At 49.6% G+C, this 19,832-nt stretch overlaps 1 protein-coding gene across 7 annotated transcripts in view; it reads left to right on the forward strand.

Moving 5' to 3' along the window:
• The window catches only part of DAB2IP (DAB2 interacting protein), a 167,044-nt gene that overhangs the window by 56,601 nt on the left and 90,611 nt on the right, over nt 1–19,832 (forward strand). For all 7 annotated transcript variants that reach the window (XM_071574628.1, XM_071574631.1, XM_071574632.1 and 4 more), the window contains exon 3: nt 7,400–7,518. In XM_071574628.1, coding sequence (XP_071430729.1) covers nt 7,400–7,518 — 119 coding nt within the window. The remainder of the gene's footprint in view (nt 1–7,399; nt 7,519–19,832) is intronic.

A 19,832-nucleotide genomic window follows, 5' to 3' on the forward strand; every position in this document is an offset into this window, starting at 1 on the left:
CCAGGGTTGGGGTGGAGGTGGGCAGGGGGGGGAAATGGGGTTGTCTCTTCCCAATTTTCCTGCTCCAGGGTTGGGGTGGAGGTGGGCAGGGGATGCCTGGTGAGCACAGACAGTGTGACATCCCCGTGCTGCTCCAAGGCCACAGATCCAGGGAGGGAAAGCACAGGTAAAACACCCCCTGGAACAGCTTCCTCTGTGGCATTGCAGAAGTGGACCTTAAAAGAGGCCAGGAATGTAAAGGGGTTTATGGAGGTGGTTTCCTCCTCTCCCCTCTGTGTTTATTGCCACCTGTTTCACCAGGAGCAGTTTGTTTGGATGGCAGCACTGCTGGCACAGGAAGGAGCACTGGAGAAGTGATCCTGGCTTTGCAGCTTATCTGTGCACAGTCAGTGCAGCAAATCACCTGGACAGCTCTGCCTTCAGACTCATTTCCTCTGTGACCTGCCAAGAGCTTCTCTTAGGGCAGCATTTCCTCCCTGCTCTCCCACCTCCACCTGCACCCTCTTTTCCCCCTCCTTGGAAGCTGCTGGGAGGCTGGACCTGCCTCAGGAGTCTTTCAAAAGGCCCATTCTCATGTCTGATACTGGGAAAGAAGTTAAGCTGCTTTACATGAAAAAATATCTTTTTTTCCCCCCCTGAAACAGAAGGGCAGGTTGGTTTGTCCCAACTGGTCCCAGGTTTTGTACCTGGTGTGAATGTCCTGAGCCCAGTGCTCCTGTCCAGCAGTGCCAGCTTTGTCTGGGGACTAAAGATGTTCTGGAACCTGATCTGAGCACAGTTCTCCACAAGGAAAGAGAGAACAGAGCAGAGCAAAGCTCCAAGTCTCCTTCCCTGCATTCCAAGGAGAAGGAGAGGCTTGGGATGGACACAAGAAGTCTGGTTTCAGGAGCTGGAAAACATCTCCTGAAAGGTGTGCCCTGGTCTGACCTGTGCTGACCTTTGTGAGGGTGGCACTGCCCAGAGGGTGCCCTGCTGGCAGCATTGCCTCCCTACAGACCAGGGAGTTCTGTGTATGGACAGTTTGTGACTCCCTCGTGCCAGATAAATGAGGAGACTGTTGCAGCCTCCTCAGGTGCCCCCCCTGCCTGGCCTCCCCAGCCAGGTGGTTCCCAGCCCGGGTGAATCCCTGGCTCTGCTCCCCAGCCTTACTCGCATTCTGCCCGCGCCTCTTTGCGCCTCCTTCATCCCTCATTGCTCAATTACCCTTTTCCTGCCTTCCGAAGGAAGAGTTATCTGTCTTGTTCGGGTGTGAAATGTTGACAGTGTGATAATTACAGAGCTGTGAACAAATAATCCAGAGTAGTGTGGGTTTGTTTTAGCAGCAGAACAAAAGAATCCAAATAGAAGAACCAGGTGATCCCGGAATAGCAATGGCTGTCAAGCTGTGGTTGCCTTCTGGAATCCTCCTGGCAGTTGCATTCCTTCATTTTGGGCTTCATCGATGTCCCACCTGTTCCCTGCCCTTGTTACATGCAAGTTATCAGTCCTAGTTGGAGAATCCAGGCCCAGACTTCCCGTGGTTTCTGTGGTTTTATCATAAGCCCTTGGCTCACCTGGAGTTTTCCAGTAGTTCTCTTGCTCAGGGTGTGCTGGCTGAGAGTGAGTGTTCCAGAGGCTGAGAGAGGGACCTTCCCCTGGTGGAAAAGAGCAGAAAAGGAACAGAGTGAAGTTCTGCAAAGAATCATTTAGCTGAGTATCAAGGGAAATGTCCTGAGAGGTGCCACTCTGTGGGATTCTTTCTCTGGGGCAGTGGGAGGAGATCCTGTCACTGAGGCTGTTCCAACGAGATGGGTAAAATCTTTACAAAAACAGAGCCTGAACTGCAGTCCTTTATTGGCCAGAGGTGGGAGAGGGATGAGATATTCAACGTGTTATGTTATTGCTTCTTCATTCTGTGGTTTGCTGGTCCTCACATGAATAAGATTGGCCATATCCCTAATTAACCCTCAGTGCCTCTCATTTCATGTAATTCCAGCCTTCCTGACCTGGACAGACCCAGACTGTCCCTTTGGTGACCTGGGGGACAGCAGTGCATCTTCCTCTGCTTTTTCCAGTGGGCTGAGCCGAGTGTTTGCCATGACACTGCAGATCTGATTAATCTCTGGCTGTCCAGGGCAGTGTTGCTAAGCAGCACCTCCAGCACGAGCTGTTCCTCATTCCAGGGCTGTTCCTGGCCTGGCTCCCGACAGCCCCTCTGCTGATCCTGCTGCTGCTGCACCTCCTTGTTTGCTCTGGAACTCCACAGGCCAGAGCACAAGGCTGACCACAGAGTGTGCAGCAGCAGATCTGAGGTTTTGTTACCAGCTCTCACTGGACACACCAAGGTTTTGTGGCTGTTTTGTCATTCTCTGGGGTTTTATTCCAGTTCCAAGACACTTGTGTCTCACAGGGGCTTTCCTTGTCCCCACAGAACGATGTTTTAGGGAAACATCAGTCAGAGCAAGTGGGCATTCCTTGCTCTTGCAGATGCCAGGGGAGGTTTGGATGAGATATCAGGAAAAAAATTTCATGGAAAGGATTGTCAGTCATTGGAATGGGATGCCCAGGGAAGTGGTGGAGTTTCCATCCCTGGAAGTGTTAAAAACCCGTGGGTGTGGCACCTGGAGTGGTGAACACGATGGTGCTTGGACTTGATCCTGAAGGTCTTTACCTGGTAACTGACAGTGTCCTGCTGCCCAAAACAAGTTTCTCTTTCAGTTTGACAGCTCAGGCTAACACTGGGAACTGTAGAAATGGGGAAACTCCTTTTTTGGTACATTTATGGCTCCAATGGGATGCTTAGTGTTGGCACAGCTCCCCTTGGTTCACAAATACAGGTATTAATTATCCATTCAGTGGAGCCTCAATAAAAAAGTATTTCCACATGCTGTGCAAGAGCAGAAAAAAACTCCCCAAACCTAATTGCAAAATGGAATTAAGTTTAATATAAAAAATAAATAAGATTCTAAAGCTCAGAATAAGGACATGTCTGGTAGAAAGGATTTACTCCCAGTTTTCTACCTGTGAGCTTATCCCTGACACACCAGAAGACGTGTATGAGAAGCTGCATTACCCATTTGTACTTGCAGCAAGTACTTATTTATGGCACTTCCCTTATTATGAGTGGTGAAAAAACTGCTGATGTCCTCTCATGTCCTCTGGAGTTGGGATTTGCTTGAACTAAAACAAAAAGATGTGGAAGAACTATAAAAATAACCCCATCTGTTCACTAGTTCTTGTGATCTGTCTTTGTAGTGGTTATTCTGTGTGGGTTTGGGATGAGAGCAGAAGGCAGGGCTGTGTTCCAGTCAGACCAGTGCCCTCCCAGTGCCCCAGTTCAGACCCTTCACCCCCTGTGTGCCTGCCCAGCCCTTCTCCCTGTGCTCCTGGCTTGGAAAACCCAGTTTGCTGCCAGGACTCCTCCAAAGAAAGCTGCTGATGAGACACCCAGCTTGATTTATTGATATATCATTTTTTAAATTTTCTCTCCATTGTGTTTCCATGGTGCTGGATTTTTACCTTTATAACTTTATCATGTGGGTTCCCTGTGAGTGAACATTATTGGTGTGGGAGTCAGTTCCAGACACGAGATTTGCATCATTACTTTATGTTTAATAAAACAGGAGCTCAGGATTTTGCTGTCATTAACACTCTGCTCAGTTTTGCCCCCTCCCTTTTCCTCTCTCCTTCCCAGTGTTTGTCTTGTTGCCCCAGGGTGTGTGGAATGACACAGTTCCTGCATCTCACAGGCATATGGTGCTGATGGGTTTGCACATATGCCTTATAAGAATTATAATACTAAAAATATTCAAACATTATAAGATTATTTCCAGGTTCTAGAGTAACTGGAAGTGCCAAATTTGATAAGAAGAATTAAGATGAGAGTCCCACCTTCCTCCCTCTGCAGCGAGATGGTGGCATTGGCTTTTGGGTTTGTCAAATGTGTAAGAAAAGAGCCCAAATCACAGCAGACTTAATTGTGCTGTTTTGAATTGTGTCGTCCTGTTGGAGCTGAAGTTGCCGTGGTTGTGATTAAGCCGTTCCTCAAAAGGATTTGTTTTGTTTTCTTCTGTCTTCATCCTTTGTGTCTCATTATAACTTCAGTCAGCTCTGGTGATTACAGCGATTGTACTCGAGGGGTGAGGATGTCAGAGGCAAAGCAGCAGAAACAAAGCAAGGAAAGCAAAGCACTTAAACAGGGCAAGCTCTGCGTGTTGTGCAGAGCAGCTGTGGCTGCCCCATCCTGGGAGTGTCCAAGGCCAGGCTGGACTTGGAGCGACCTGGGACAGTGGAAGGTGTCCCTGCCCATGGCAGGGAGTGGAATAAGATGATCTTTAATGTCCTTTCCAACCCGAACCACTCTGGGATTCTGTTTTCCTTGCCAGGCTTGATGAGTTCTGTGCCACGCTGCTCTGGGGGCTTCCATGGATTCCACACTCCTGGCCACAGTGGTTGTCTCTAAAGCCCCTGAAATATCTCCTCTGGCTCACACCTCAGGCAGTGCAAGGGATGAATTTATAGACTTAGTCCCTCTGTAATATTTTAAAGGATATTTCCTGATTTACTGTATCTGAAGGGATTTGGGGCTCTGCAGAGTTCTATTTATTGTCATTTCATACAGACTATTAACTTCTGAATGAAACCTTTCTCAGTTAGTAGTTTAATCTTTGCTAAGATATTTTTACTGGTGGTAAGTGCTGCCCACACATTGGAAGACACAATTCTGCCCTAGACAGCTCTCAATAGAAACTTAAAAGTGTATCAAGAAGATGGAATACAAAGGGCAATGCTTTAATTACCAGAACTCCCAGGAATGCAGCTGGGCTGGAGGAGGAGGCAATGCTCAGAGGGTGGGATTAGCCTTGTTTGTCTGCAGATCAGAATCAAATGTTGTTTGAAGTCCTAAATGCAGAAGTGGTGGATGATGTCCTTATGATCTCACTAGGAAAGCTCGGCGGTCACACCCCGGGTCGGATTCTCTCTCTCTTGTATTTCCACAGATTAATTCCTCTCCCTTTTCTTCTTGCCCCATCTCAAAATTACAGAAGGCAGTAATTCACACATTAGACTTTGTGATCTCTGGTGTGCACTGTGGAGGTGCAAAGTGTTGCTACAGCAGCATAATTTATCAGCATTAAATCTCTGACATCTCATTCTCCCAAGGAAGCTGGCAATGAAAATGGCTCAGTGTGTTCTCCTTCTGGTGGCAATGAATGTAAAAACAATGGGAAACAGAAGGAAAGTAATGTCTTACTGCAACCCTAAATTCTCATTTCCACGTCCTGCACGAACCATGGAACAGTTGTGGAGAAGTGAAATACAGGAGGGAGGAAGAAGGCTGTCACCATTTGCTGCAGAAAACATTTGGGTTTGTCCTCAGCAATTCCCCGTCCACAGTTCTGAGCTCTCCCTGGATTGAAGAAGTGGCTTCATTACACGAGGACATATTTAGGGGTGAGCTGGCAGTGATTAAGGAAGTCCAGTCTCACTTCTGGGCCAAACCTGCCCACCAGTGGCATTGAGGGAAATATTCCATGACTGTCCAGTTGCGGATTTTCCTTCACAGCAAATATTGGCCAGTTTCCACAGCAGGAGCAGAGGCCTGACCCTGCCAGGGGAGCAAGAGCATAAAGGGTTGATACAGTGAGGCTGATACCACATTGATATGATGAGTATGAGGCTGATACCACGTTGATATGATGAGTATGAGGCTGATACCTGGTTGATATGATGAGTAGGAGGCTGGCCAAGATCTGAGTCTGAGGAAAACATCCTAACAATGCTCTAGATAATGCACATACTCCCATTTGCTGTCTCACAGTCGGGTTCCTCTGTACTACAGAAATTCTCTGAAGGTATTTCTCACGCCAGAACACTTGGAAAGGCCTTTGTTGTCTCAGGCTCTGTGTGTGATGAGGAGGTGTCCAACCTGATGGGCTGTGCTGTACACCTGGTGCTGCTCCAGTCATGCAAACAGCCCCTGGAGGAGCAGTCAGTGCTCATGAATGTGTGTTACATACCTCGTTTGTAAGCAAAGTGGCACTTAATAAATGTGAGACACCTCTGGTTATCAAGATGTTTCAGATTCTTGGTGCACTTACAAACAGGAAAGTCACTTCCACAACAAGAGCTGTGCAGAGTGCCCAGGGAAATGGTCCGGCTTGAGAAAGACATAATGTGAGCCTGAATCCCCCGAGGGGTGGGGAAGGAGTGTGTGAATGGCACGGACAAATGACAGGCTGGGTGGAAGTCAGGCTGTGATTATCTTCCTGCGAGACAAATAAAGGGCGTTCATTTATAAAAGGGAGCTGGAAGGAGCCACACCTGGATGTTGACTGGAGCAACTCCGGGGCTCCTGCCTGGAGCAGAGGGTGCTCTGAGCACGTCTGGGATGCTGGTATGGTACCCAGTGGCAGGACACCTGTTCTTCTCACATTTCTCTCCTTATGCATGTCAAAATCTCTGCTTGATCCACTGGATACCTTCCCTTTGCCTGAGGATGAGCAAAGGGGCAGCATGTGCAGAACCTCAAGTTCTGCAGGGATTTGCTGAGCTCTGGATACAGAGCTGCTTTATTTCTTCAGTATGAGGGTCTGTAAAGGCAACACTCCTTCAGGCTTCACCCCAGAATCCTGGTTTCTCTTTCAAATGCTCCCCCCATTGCTCTGGCCAGCGTGGCTGACCCTCTGAGCCTGCCCTCACACTCTGCACATGCGGCCAGCACAGTAGTGTGATACTTTTATTGCCTTATTTAGCGGGGAGATTAAATGTAATGTTCAGATTATGTAGAACATTAACTCCTAACAATAAGCAAATAACACATTAGAAGCTTTGCTATTAAAACGTTTAGTGCTGGCTTTGCTGTGGAGCTCTCCAGGAGCTGTGACTTATGTTCGGCGAGGGAGGAGGCAGGAGGAGAAGGAGCTGTGCGTTCTGCCAGGGTCCCTTTCTGCTCTCAAGGTGGTGCCTGTAGCCCTGAGGTCTGGGCGAGCTGTAGGGCGAGCTGTGCGTGTCCCTGACCCCCCGAGCCCGGCCAGGCATGGCTGGAACGGCAGCGGGTCCCCAGCAGGTGACGGAGCGCTCGGCCCTGCCCCGAGTTCCCAGCTGGCGGTGTGGGCTGGGGCGGCCGGAGCCGGGTCCAGCCTGTGCTGCCGCCAGGAGCGGGGATGTGCTAGTCTTGTCTCTCAGACAGTATTTTTATGTGAGCTGATGGTTGCCAGGGCAACGGAGGCTTCGGGGAGTCTCGCGCCGCCGCAGCGCCCCGGCCTTGGAGCGCTGGGAGCAGATGTTGGCTGGGAGCTGATGCTGGCTGGGAGCTGCCGACACCGCTCCTGCTCCTGCTCCGGCTCCGGCTCCGGCTCCGGCTCCTCTGCCCTGCCCCTGCCTCGCTGTAATTTGGTATTCTTGTCTCACCACACAGGGGTTCCTCAGCCGTCGCCTTAAAGGCTCCATCAAAAGGACAAAGAGCCAACCGAAGCTCGACAGGAACAGCAGCTTCCGGCACATCTTACCTGGGTTCAGGAGTGTGGACCATGAAAGGTAAGGGGATGCTTCGTGCAGGGGGTGTGGGAGACAAGGAGGGTATTGATTTTTCCAGCTCTTGTTAATACCTTGCTTATCTCATTCAGAGCATCCCTGATAGAAGTAGACTTGGTTAATTGCAAGAGGGGTAGTTTTAATTTGTTGGCGAGCAGGCAGTGCAAGCCCTGCCTTTCCAGGTTAAATACCAGGTGCAGAGGAGCCTGTCTTTCTCTTCCCCAATAAATCCTAACTTGATGCACCAGCACATAAATAGCACAGAGATGCAGCAGCCAGAGCGACTGATGCAGGTGAGGGAGGAGGGCAGGGATGCTCCCACACTGGACTGCACTGGGTTACACACGGAATGAATAATAACAGGGAACAACAACCACCATAATGTGCCCCAATCCCTGTCTCCCCTCACACACGTTCCTCCCCAGCATCGCCCTTGGCTGCTGCCAGCACAGGGACACAGACTGGTGCGTGTGGCCAGAGCTGAGCCATGGCAGGAGCTCCCAGTCCGGCAGGAATGCGGCGCAGGGAATGTGCAGATGGATGGGATAAAGGTTTGATGTGGGGTGGCCAGTGCTGGAGCAAATTGCAAGCAAAATGAAAGAAAAATGAGACCTTGGGCTTAGTCTCCAGCAGGTTGGAAAGTACAGCAGCTCCTCGGTGGGTTCTGTTTATTTGTGTATCTCTGTGTGTGGGTTCATGTCGGTGTGTGCATCAGACAGGCACAATCCAGGGACACTCATGTGTGAATTCACATGCAGACAAGGTCATGGGTGGGTAAGGCAGATTCCATTACCAGCCACGGAAACAAACTAGTGATTTGCTTCCAAAAGGAAGATCTTTCAGCCTTACATGAATCATTTTGGGGAATGACAGAGATATTGGAGTGCCAGGAAAAGTCTGTGTCTGAGAATTACGCCGGATTGGATGCACCCTGATGTAACCAGCTCATAGCAGAGGCATTTTCTCAACCAGGATTGTACTTTAGGCACACTGAGGAAATGCTTCACTTTAAAAGCAATGACAACTTTCACTTTGTTTTAGCTGTCCTCATTCACTGGAGGGGCCATGAGCTTCCAAAGCCCACAAATAACAATCCTCAGTCTGGATTTTTCCTTACCCAGCCTATTGCAGCTTCCTGAGCTTTTTCATTCTGGCTTCTGCAAGTGAAAGGCTTGTGCTGGTTAGTGGAGGGTGAGATCTCAGGGTTGCTGTCTGTGGAGACAGAGTTGGTGTGATTCCCGGGCTGCAGTTTTCCCAAATGCTCGAAGTAGGGCAGTGTGTTCCAGAGGGAGGAGAGCGGAGCCGGGAACCTGCCTGGAGCTGCTGCCTCGCTCCCACAACAGGCACATTAGGCAATGTTTGCTTTCTACCTGGGTGAGTTCTGTTTCATTCAGTGATTTGGCAGGGGAGGACCTGAGAATTAACTGTTCTGGCCAGCCCTGCAGCCAAAGTCATTCTCCCAAATTAAGCCTTGTAATTGCCCTGCCCTCCCAGCACCAGAGCCCGGAGCTGGCGGGGCTTGGGGAGAGCAGATGAACCACAACTTCTCCTCACAGAGACCCAGGCAGTGCTGTGGTGCATTCTCAGTGCAGAGCTTAAGGGTGGCTTGGAGGAGAGGTGGCACTTGGCAGCCTCGAGTGACACTCAGGGATTTGCTTCTATGAGAATGAAAAACTGAAAGTGAACGATGCCTTCCTCGTCCCTGGGATTGCACCCTGGGTCAGGCAGGTGTCACCCAGGAATGCCCTTCCCCTGTGACCACAGCCATGCCCTGAGCTGGGGGCACTCAGGCAGTGGGTGGTGACAGCAGGCTCTCAGTCCCTGCTGCCACAGCAGTGCCACACCTGCCAGGTGAGCAGAAGCCCTGGCAGGACAGCTCTGCTTCCACAGAGGGACAGGGACAGCTGAGAGGTTTGGGATACAAAAGGTCATTTAATCTTCCTGAACGTTCTCATCCCATTGTATATGAACAATGTATAGAAAAGGGCATTTTCTCCTGCGCTTGTCTTGCTTGTAATCCAAGAACTGTTTCAAAGAAGCATCTGGTATTGGAATATTTGCCTCTTAAATATTTGATTCTTGACTCCATCTTGTATCCAAGCTGATTGTTCACCACCCCCTCCTTTGCTCATGGAAGTCACCATTATAACACCCTTCTCTTCTGGAGCCTGGTCCATTTTTGCAGGAGATACCACTGGAAAGATGAATAGTGCAGTAAAAGCAGTCAAACCTCTCCAGGTTGAAATATTGAGCTACAGTAGATCATAAATGCTTCTATTACTTGGCTTCTGTGTGTCTAAATTGGGACTGTTCCTGCCTCTTAGTTTCCTTATTTCCCTTTCCTTGCATGTCCTGTTTCTCCTGCAGATGTGTGTGGGTATATGAGACACATGAACTGTGCACATACATGTTCAGACAGACATTGAGGTGGATGTGGCTTGTGTGTGGGGCAGAGGATATAAACAAACACATCCATGCCTTTTATCCTGTGTTTGATTAATGCATGCATTTAAATACATCAAGGCAATTTAAAATGGAAAATTGTTGCCTCCAGTTGTACAGGGTGAGGAAAACAAGGAAATAACAATAAACAGTCAGCTCGTACCATGGTGTGTGTATGTTCAGAGCCACTATGAGAATTCTGGCTTAGTAAAACCTTGGCCAAATGTTTTTTCTCCATAAAGAACACCTGAGGAATTGCTCAAAGTGTTGTGTTAGAAAAATACTCTGGTTATAGTCAGCAGAGCTTATGTTTGTAGGAGAAACGTGGTTGTTTCTCATGGTATTGGGGTTTTCCTTGGCTGAGAAGAAACCTCTTGTTTGAAAAAAGCTGGAATAAGGGTTTGCACTTCCCTGGATTGCTCTGGGACTCCCAGGGGTGTAGTTGGCCAAATCTGGCCAGCCTTGTGCCCTCTGGTTTTGCTCTGGGACTCCTGTTATGGCAACAGCAATAAAATTATTGATTGGGGATAAAAGAAGTGAAATCAGAGCAAGTGTAACTCACATTCTGCATGAGAGATGCAATAACTGGTACAGTCAGAGTATGTAAATGTGAGATCTAAAGGAGGATTGTGAGTTGAGTGTTCCTTTCAATTTGCTGGCTGGTCACATTGCTTGTTAGAGATAAAAAGGGTTCCAAAAAGTGGCTTTTTGCTAACAATGTCTCCTGCCTCCTGATTTAATACAGCAGCTCACAGAGTTTTTATCATGGAGCACTGAATGTTTGGCTTTGTAGTGGCCTCTGGAATCAGCCACAACTCAAGCATTTGGCAGATGGGTTTTCTTAATTGGATCCACATTTCTCCTGCAAAATTTGTGATGGAGAAAACTCCTGGTTTTGGACATGGGGCACAGGGACCAGGGCCAGAGGACTGAGAGAAGGTTGTTCTGCTGATTGGTGGTGCTGCATTTCTGGTTGTTTTCTTGCAGAGGGAAAGGTGAGGGCAGGACCACCCTGTGGGACAGAAACCTCCAGACTGTCCTGATCTGGGCAATGGGCACTCTGGGGAACTCCATGTTCTGATGCAATCCCTGAATTGGTTGTTCTGGGGACACTTCCCTCAGTGCCCCTGGAATTCATTGCATGCTGAGGCACTCTGGATTACTAACATTTGTGATTATTTTGCAAGGGGGTTGTTTTATAATTCAAGGAGATAACGTTGTATTTAAGCTTTTATTGGCACTACAAAAGCCTGAGCATATGGCTGATTGTTAAATGAGCCTCAGCCTTGGAAGGGGTACAGCCCTGCATTAATAACAGACTTGCACTACTGAGACTTCCTCTTTAAACTACTTTTTGTTTTTAGCCCATCCAAAATTCTTGCTTATAACCCACAGAGGGAAGAGGAATTGTACAAGGCAGGTACTGCAGCACATTCAATTCCTAATGTGGTGCCTGTGCTGCTGAAAGGGTTTTCCATGTGCCCAAAGCTTATTTGGAGCACCAGGAACTGATGGATGGATGGATGGATGGATGTCTGTGCTCTTGCAGCAAACTTAGTTTGTGTGTTCTTTGAGATCTAATTATCATTTGTTTATTCCCAACAAACCTGATGTGCCAAATATTTTTAGGCATGATGGAAGTGGTTGAGTTTGCTGAGAATATGGTGAGTGCTGCATGATGAAGGATGAAGTTGCTCTATTTCCTTTGGAACTGGGAAGAGCAGTGACTCATCCTGCAGAAGTAGGGCACTGGCAGACCCCAGAATGCAGGGAGGGCTTTTACATCTCTGTGAACAAGAGCTGGAGAGCTGCTTTCTCTTCTGGCTCCGTGTTTAAATGGCATCATCCAGGGAAGCTTTCTGAGCAGGAGCTTCCACGAGTAGGGACACCACAAAGGGTGGCACCAGCAGCACTCAGTGCAGCACTGAGGCTCTGGTTTAATTGTAATGAAGATATTTTGAGGAAACACTGTCCAGTGTGTGTAGGGAAAGCATTCAGCTCTGTCAGCAGTGACTGAAATGCAGAATAAAACATCTTGCAAAGCCAGGAGCATCCAGCAGGCACCAGGGCCACTCGTGCCCTGGGAGGTGTCTGACCCACTTCCCCACGGCCAGGGAATTGGCAGCTCAAAGGTTCAAGGACAGCTCCAGAATTCAGACTGGCCTCACAGAGTACCTGCACCTACACCAGGGCTGCTTTGTCCTGGAATATGCAAATCATCCTTTTCATGGGGTTCCTTGGCAAAATATTTCTTGAACCAGAAAGTTAATTACTGATCTCTACTTAATGGCTGTGTTAGAAGGCTGGAAAAATCAGAGAGAGCTGCTGTGAAGGAAAGATGCAGGAGGAAATTACCATTTCTGCCCAGAAACTGTGATGTTCCTCATCTTCTTCTCATGGTATTAGAAGTTTAGAAACTGGTATTCAGATATTTTTAAAAGGGGAATGTTGTTAATGAAAAAAGAAAGTTTGGAGGGGGGAGGTTGGAAGACCATTGAAACAAACAGGGATAATTTAAGAACCCCAAGAGGGTCAGAGATGGACTGAATACAATGTGGGCATTTCAGCTTCTCCAGGAAGATCTCAGCTGTTCCTCCTGTTAGTTTGGCTTTTGCACATACGTGTGAATTTGTATCCGAGGCTGCCTCAGGTAAACACATCCCCCATTCTCAAAGAAACACAGAAACACTTCCATGTTGAATCCCCCTTCCTTACTGAGCGGGGGTCCTGGGCAATACCTTCTGGTAGAGACCACATGAACTCCTAGAAATTCTCCAAGCCATAGTAAAATGTCCAGGGAAGGGCTGAGGGGCTGGAATTCTTTCCAACCTTCTTCCCAGGGCCCTGCTCCCTGTTTCCCCAGCAGCCTGGACACAGCCCCATGCCCCACAGGGCACTGCCAGTGTGGTGACTCCTCTCGGAGCCACGGAGCAAAATGATAAAATCCTTCCTGCTTCGGCATATGCGGCACTGCTGGGATAATTGGCTTCATGCATCTTACAATTAGCTTGCAAAAATATGTTTTGCATCCCTGACCTTTTCTCTATAAGCAAGGCCATTGTTTCCCTGTCCTGCTTAATTACCAAATAGAGTGTTGTGTGAGGATAGAGATGACATCGTTGTATCGCCGGCTCTAATTTGACGAGACATCATAATGGGGAGTTTTCATACTGAGGGCACTGAATTAGTGTAGCGTGAAGCCACATTGCTCTAAACCTCCGAAAGAAGGAGAAGTTAATTTTCTGCTCTATCTTTTTGACGTTTGCAATCAAAGCATTGTATTCCAGCTGCAGATGGTTGGGGTGTGAGGGATGCTGGGGGAAGGCATTGTCTGTGCACACAGGGCAGGTGATGGATGGGCACAGGAGCCCCACGTTCGTCTGCTGCCTCAGTGTGAGCACACGGGATTGGCTCAGCTGGGCACTGCCTGGCAGCCCTGACGGGGGGCTCGGGGCACACCCACCTCGGGGTGCCAGGCAGGGCTGAGACAGCGTGCCCTGGGCACAGACTGGAGTGAGGGTGACGGTTCTGCCGTGGTGCACCAATGGTGCCACACTGCCCTGGACATCCTGGGACACACACACTGCCCTGCACACCCTGGCACACACACACTGCCCTGCACACCCTGGCACACACACACACTGCCCTGCACACCCTGGGACACTCTGCTGCTGCCTTGCACACCCTGACACACACACACTGCCCTGGACATCCTGGCACACACACACTGCCCTGCACACCCTGACACACACACACTGCCCTGCACACCCTGGGACACTCTGCTGCTGCCCTACACACCCTGACACACACACACTGCCCTGCACACCCTGACACACAAACACACTGCCCTGCACACCCTGACACACAAACACACTGCCCTGCACACCCTGGGACACTCTGCTGCTGCCCTGCTCACCCTGGGACACACACACTGCCCTGCACACCCTGGCACACACACACACTGCCCTGCACACCCTGACACACACACACTGCCCTGCACACCCTGGCACACACACACACTGCCCTGCACACCCTGACACACACACACTGCCCTGCACATCCTGGCACACACACACTGCCCTGCGCATCCTGGCACACACGCGCTGCCCTGCACACCCTGACACACACACACTGCCCTGCACATCCTGGGACACACACACTGCCCTGCACACCCTGGCACACACACACACTGCCCTGCACACCCTGACACACACACACTGCCCTGCACATCCTGGGACACACACACTGCCCTGCACACCCTGGCGCACACACACACACTGCCCTGCACACCCTGACACACACACACTGCCTTGCACATCCTGGCACACACACACACTGCCCTGCACACCCAAGCACACTCTGCTGCTCCCCTGCACACCCAGGCACACTCTGCTGCTCCCCTGCACCAGCCCTGTGTGTTCACACCCCCCACTCACTGTGCCCCCTCCCTGGCCAGGCTCCCTGTGCATGCATTTCAGTGCAATTACATTAGCATTGCTCTTCATGTCAATAAACACAAGGGAAAAGAGAAAGAAAATGCCATCACTGCAGCTTTTCTACCAGAGGACGCTTTCTGTTCCTTCCAGACTCTTCTCTTTGCTGTTTTAATTATCATTTGATTACAATAGATCTACCCCAGGCTTGAACATTCCCCTTCCACTGTCCCCTGAGCAGCCTGGCCTGTGGCAGCTTCTCTGACATGGCAGGGGCTGGAACAAGATGAGCTTCACAGTCCCCTCCAAGCCAAACCATCCTGGGGTTCTGTGGTTCTGGCACACAGTGAGAAGTGCTCCTGATGAAACCATCACTTGCACATTCCTCCTTTTCCCAGCCCAGCCTCCTGACCACGTGTTCCCCTTCCAGCAGGTCCTGGCAGCACAGTCTTGGGAAGCTCAGCAAGTGGAGTCAATGGGAAATTATTATTTAAGGGGTGATTTCTGCTTGCACCACATCCTGTGTCTGCAGAGAAGGGAGGATGGCAGAGCAGGGACTTGCCCTTTCTCTGGCAGTGGCATTTCACAGGACATGTCTACACTCTCAGTTTCTGCCCCTCACACTCTGTGGCCGTGGGGAAGGAATATCCTGTTGGCATCTACTCCCATTTTTCCATCCTCCATGGAATTTCCCATCTCATGGGAGCTTGCTGGCTCACATTCTGCTGTCCTGTACTCTGCCATTTCTGTTGGCATTTACTGTTAGTAGTGAATATCTTGCTCTTTTGGAAGGAAGGAATATTTTTTAAAAAATGTTTAAACCCAACTTTCACCCTGTTCTTTATTGAAACCTCACAAAACCTTGATTGAAAAACCTGTGTGAGGGACAAAGAGCTGCAAGGGGACATAGGAGTGAGGAGGGGAAGGTTTGCAAGCCTTTGTTCAGTGCTGGGAGAGGCCAATGTTGGGGGTGTGCCCCCGTTACCCCGTTTTGTCTGGCACTGGTTGGGCAGCAAAACCCACTGACTGTAGCTGGAGCAGCAGCCCCAGCCTAGAGCTCTGTTGGCTCGTGGCTGCACAGAGCACTGGCTGTAAGGATGGTCAAGACTTGGGAATGCAAAATAACTCTGTCGAGTTCATCCGTCAGCTGGGAGGGAATTAAAAACCAGACTGAGGGAAACTACTCTCCTCCAGCCTCCCTCTCACCTCACTCCTTAGTAAAACCTCGTGCTATGGAGCCTCTGAAATGATTATTAGAGAGATTCCAGGTGGATGTTCTCATGTGGGTATCTCCTGGTGATAGTGGTATTGTGCTCTTGTTTATCTGCTTGGCAGTGTCTGTAAGTTTAATTTTCAGTACAATACAGAATGTCTCGCTTGGTTCCCCTGCACAAAATTCAGGTCAGGTGTGCTGAAAACCAAGAACTCATCTTAATTGAATTAAACTAATGCATTTTAGCTGGAATTAAAATGTAATTTGTTTTAAAATACTGAACTGATTTGAATGAAAGCCAGAAATATGAATTTAGCTTTAATCCACGTGTGTTATGTAAGTAATTACATGAGAAAGGGACGTGGCGTGCCTTGTGTGTGATTGATGGTGGCAGGAGGGGCAGCATTCCCTCCTTCCACAGGATGAGTGTCCCAGGAATGGTGTGCAGGAGGGGCAGCATTCCCTCCTTCCACAGGGTGAGTGTCCCAGGAATGGTGTGCAGGAGGGGCAGCATTCCCTCCTTCCACAGGGTAAGTGTCCCAGGAATGGTGTGCAGGAGGGGCAGCATTCCCTCCTTCCAGGGGGTGTGAGTGTCCCAGGAATGGTGGCAGGAGGGGCAGCATTCCCTCCTTCCAGGGGGTGTGAGTGTCCCAGGAATGGTGTGCAGGAGGGGCAGCATTCCCTCCTTCCAGGGGGTGTGAATGTCCCAGGAATGGTGTGCAGGAGGGGCAGCATTCCCTCCTTCCAGGGGGTGTGAGTGTCCCAGAAATGGTGTGCAGGAGGGGCAGCATTCCCTCCTTCCACAGGGTGAGTGTCCCAGGAATGGTGTGCAGGAGGGGCAGCATTCCCTCCTTCCAGGGTGTGAGCCTCCTCTGGGGGCTTTCCTGCCTTTCCTGAGGGAATCTGGAGCAGCTCTGGGGGCTTTCCTGCCTTTCCTGAGGGGACCTGGGACAGCTCTGGGGGCTCTCCTGCCTTTCCTGAGGGGACCTGGGGCAGCTCCAGGGGCTCTCCTGCCTTTCCTGAGGGAATCTGGAGCAGCTCTGGGGGCTCTCCTGCCTTTCCTGAGAGGACCTGGGGCAGCTCTGGGACTCTCCTGCCTTTCCTGAGGGGACCTGGGGCAGCTCTGGGGGCTCTCCTGCCTTTCCTGAGCAGAGTGTGGCACCCACAGAGCTCTCTGCAGGAACCATCTCTGCCTCACCCCGAGTTAATTACTCACTGATCAGCCCTCAGACCCCATGGATTAGGGAGGAGGGTTGGCAGGGGGCGGATGGAAGATGGAGCAATTTGGATTGCAATTAGTATTTCATTTCTTCCCTTCCTCCCTGTTTGCTTACACTGGAGGTTGTGGGTTAGAACCAAGTGAGGATTTACATCCCAACAGTGGAAGTTCCCTGTGCACCAGAAACCAGCAAATCCACTGCAGTCCTTAAGCTTCCCAAAGGGATCAGACACTCAGCCAGCCTGTGGAGCTGAAATGTCAGGGGAGGACGTTCTGCTTGGAAAATGTTGCCAGAGCAGAGCCTTCTCCAGCTGTAACTGCAATGGGATGTTGTACCTCTGCATCCCAAGGGAATGGCTGGAGCTGTGCCAGGGCAGGGTTGGGTTGGATCTCAGGGAAAGGCTCTTCCTTTGGTGGGCACTGAACAGGCTCCCCAGGGTTTGGTGACAACCTCAAGGGTGACAGAGCTCCAGGAGTGCTGGGATGGTGCTCTCAGAGACAGGGTGGGATTGTTGGGGTGTCTGTGCAGGGCCAGGGCTTGGACTGGATGCTCCTTGTGGGTCCCTCCAAATTCAGGGCATTCTGTGATTCTGTGATCCATTATCAGTGCTCCTTTCCAGGAGTCCTCTCTGGGGATTACAGTGGGGCAGATCCATCACAGGGGCCCACCTGGGTGAGCAGCCCCACAGCACCAACGTGCCCCCAGCCCCACCACGGAGAATTTGGAGTCACTGCAACCCTGTTACCAAGAGCTGGGAAGTGCTGCACCAGTGAGACTGTGCCTAATGCAGAAACCCCAGGGGGTTTTTGATTACACCAGTAACCACAGTCTGGGTCACACTTTGCAATAATTATCCTGATGTCTGAGAGGCTGTTAGAACATCCCTGGAGGAAGGGGCCTGGTTGCATCAGAGAAGAATTTAGAGGTATATGCTGGCAAACCTTCAGCACTAGAGATTTATTTAAGTTAGTCCTTTTAATTGCTTTCCTGCATGCCTGTTCTGTTATAAGCTCCCTGAGCCATCCAGGGAGGCGAGTTTGCTCACATTAATCTGCTCAGTCCTTCTCCCTGTAACCAGTTGCTCCCAGCTTCATTGACACGGGCATTTGAGCCCCACAGAGTGGGTAATAATTTTAATTCTGCTGGAACATGTCCTAACAGAAGATATAAGATAGGAAAAGCCATCAGTGACTGCAGCATTGGGGTTTTTTGAACTCTCATCTCTCAAACGTGGCTTGTGATCTTTGTATAACACTGCTGCTTCTCAGGGCTGTTGGCAGCTCTGTGATATGTATTCATAAAGCAATTCCAGTTCTTGAGTGAAGGCTGCAAGAAAAGGGCAAAGAATTATTTGTCTTTTTTTTCATTATCGTGGCCCTCTTGTTCCTGCTCTGACATGCACTTGAGAGAAGTTTTCCTTGATGCCTTTATATCTGAAGCTCTCTCTGCACAAACCAACACGAGGTGTCTTGCCCTCGTTAGATAAAGTCACTCATGATGAGGCTCTCACTCACTTTATTAGTGCCAACGGCAGGCAGAGCCTCCACACCCCCTGTGACAGCAGGGGAGTGACAAACAGGGTGACAGGAGCACACCAGGGGATGGCCAAGGAGCCCAGTGCCAGCTCTGTGTGTCCCCTGACCTGCTGGCTTGGTTCTCTCTGCTGAGTATTGGAAACAGTTTCATTGTTTTAAAAAATAATAATAATGCTGTTTGAGTCCTGTGAGGGTTTTGGTCTCAATTCCATCTCCCATCAATGAGCTCCACAGACACAGTGAGATGTCTGATACATAATTTATAGCACAGACATGTTTTAATCTATTGTTCGTTATCTTTCATCTTTATTATCTGTTCGTTGGCCATTTGAGTCAGAGACAGTAAATAGAAACAGGCAGTTTATTCCTTACTTCACCAGGCCTTGTTTGCTGATAATTTGTCATGTCATCTCTCTGTGTCTTCTCCAGCTAAAGACACTCCTCTTAGACTTAGGAAATGTAGGGAGAGGACAAGGAGAATGGCTTTAAACTGACAGAGGGCAGGGTTGGATGGAACACTGGGAAGCAATTCCTGCTGTGAGGATGGGCAGGCCCTGGCACAGGTTGGGCAGAGCAGCTGTGGCTGCTCCATCCCTGGAAGTGTCCAAGGCCAGCTTGGACAGGGCTTGGAGCAGCCTGGGCTGGTGGGAGGTGTCCCTGCCCATAGCAGGAGGTGGAATGAGATGGTCTGTAAGGTCCCTTCCAACCCAACCCATTCTGTGATTCTGTGATCATTCCACACTCCCTGATTTCACCCATCCCCTTATCCTGCTTTGCTCCATGGCATTCCTGCCCCTGGCTCCAGAATCCCAGGCTGGAGCAGCATGTCAGTGTTCCCAGAACAGCCTGTGCTGTATCACCTGCATCTTGGCATCTTTATTTTCTCCTGTGTGATGTGTTGAAACCACAGCCCTTGTCACTGATAAGCTGAGAAAGCATCATTCAGCCCTGAGTAGTTTTTTGGACACTTTTCTTCCTCTGACACATTTTTTTTCTTTCTATAAATGTCAGTGCATAAAGAGCACAGGATTAAATTTGATTTGTGCTCCTGGTGTTTGGTACATAAAGAACAACACTTGGGTGTCTGTAAAATACACTGGAGGAAGTGACTCCTCCTCAGTGTGCTCAGCCCTAGAACTGAGGTAACAAAAACAGATCAGAACCCACTGGATACCTCTGGAGATGAAATAGTTTGAGGGAGTGATTACAGCCATTCCTGTAGCCTGACCATTGTTTAGAACTCTTTGTGAACCTTCAGAATTAGACTCACTGTGTCTCACCTGAAAACTCTGCTGAGAAATCTTCATTGCCTTTTTGTTGAAAAATTATTTGAGTGACTAACCACCCAACCAGAAAAAAAATCATCAATCTCAGCAGTTTGTGGTGATTACTGAGGATGGGCTGTTTTGTCCAGGGATTTTATCTGCCATTTCCATCCCAAAGTGCCCTGGGGAGTGTTTTATTATCTCAGTCC

This window comes from Pithys albifrons, chromosome 20, assembly GCF_047495875.1.
Source record: "Pithys albifrons albifrons isolate INPA30051 chromosome 20, PitAlb_v1, whole genome shotgun sequence".
Taxonomy (NCBI): domain Eukaryota; kingdom Metazoa; phylum Chordata; class Aves; order Passeriformes; family Thamnophilidae; genus Pithys; species Pithys albifrons.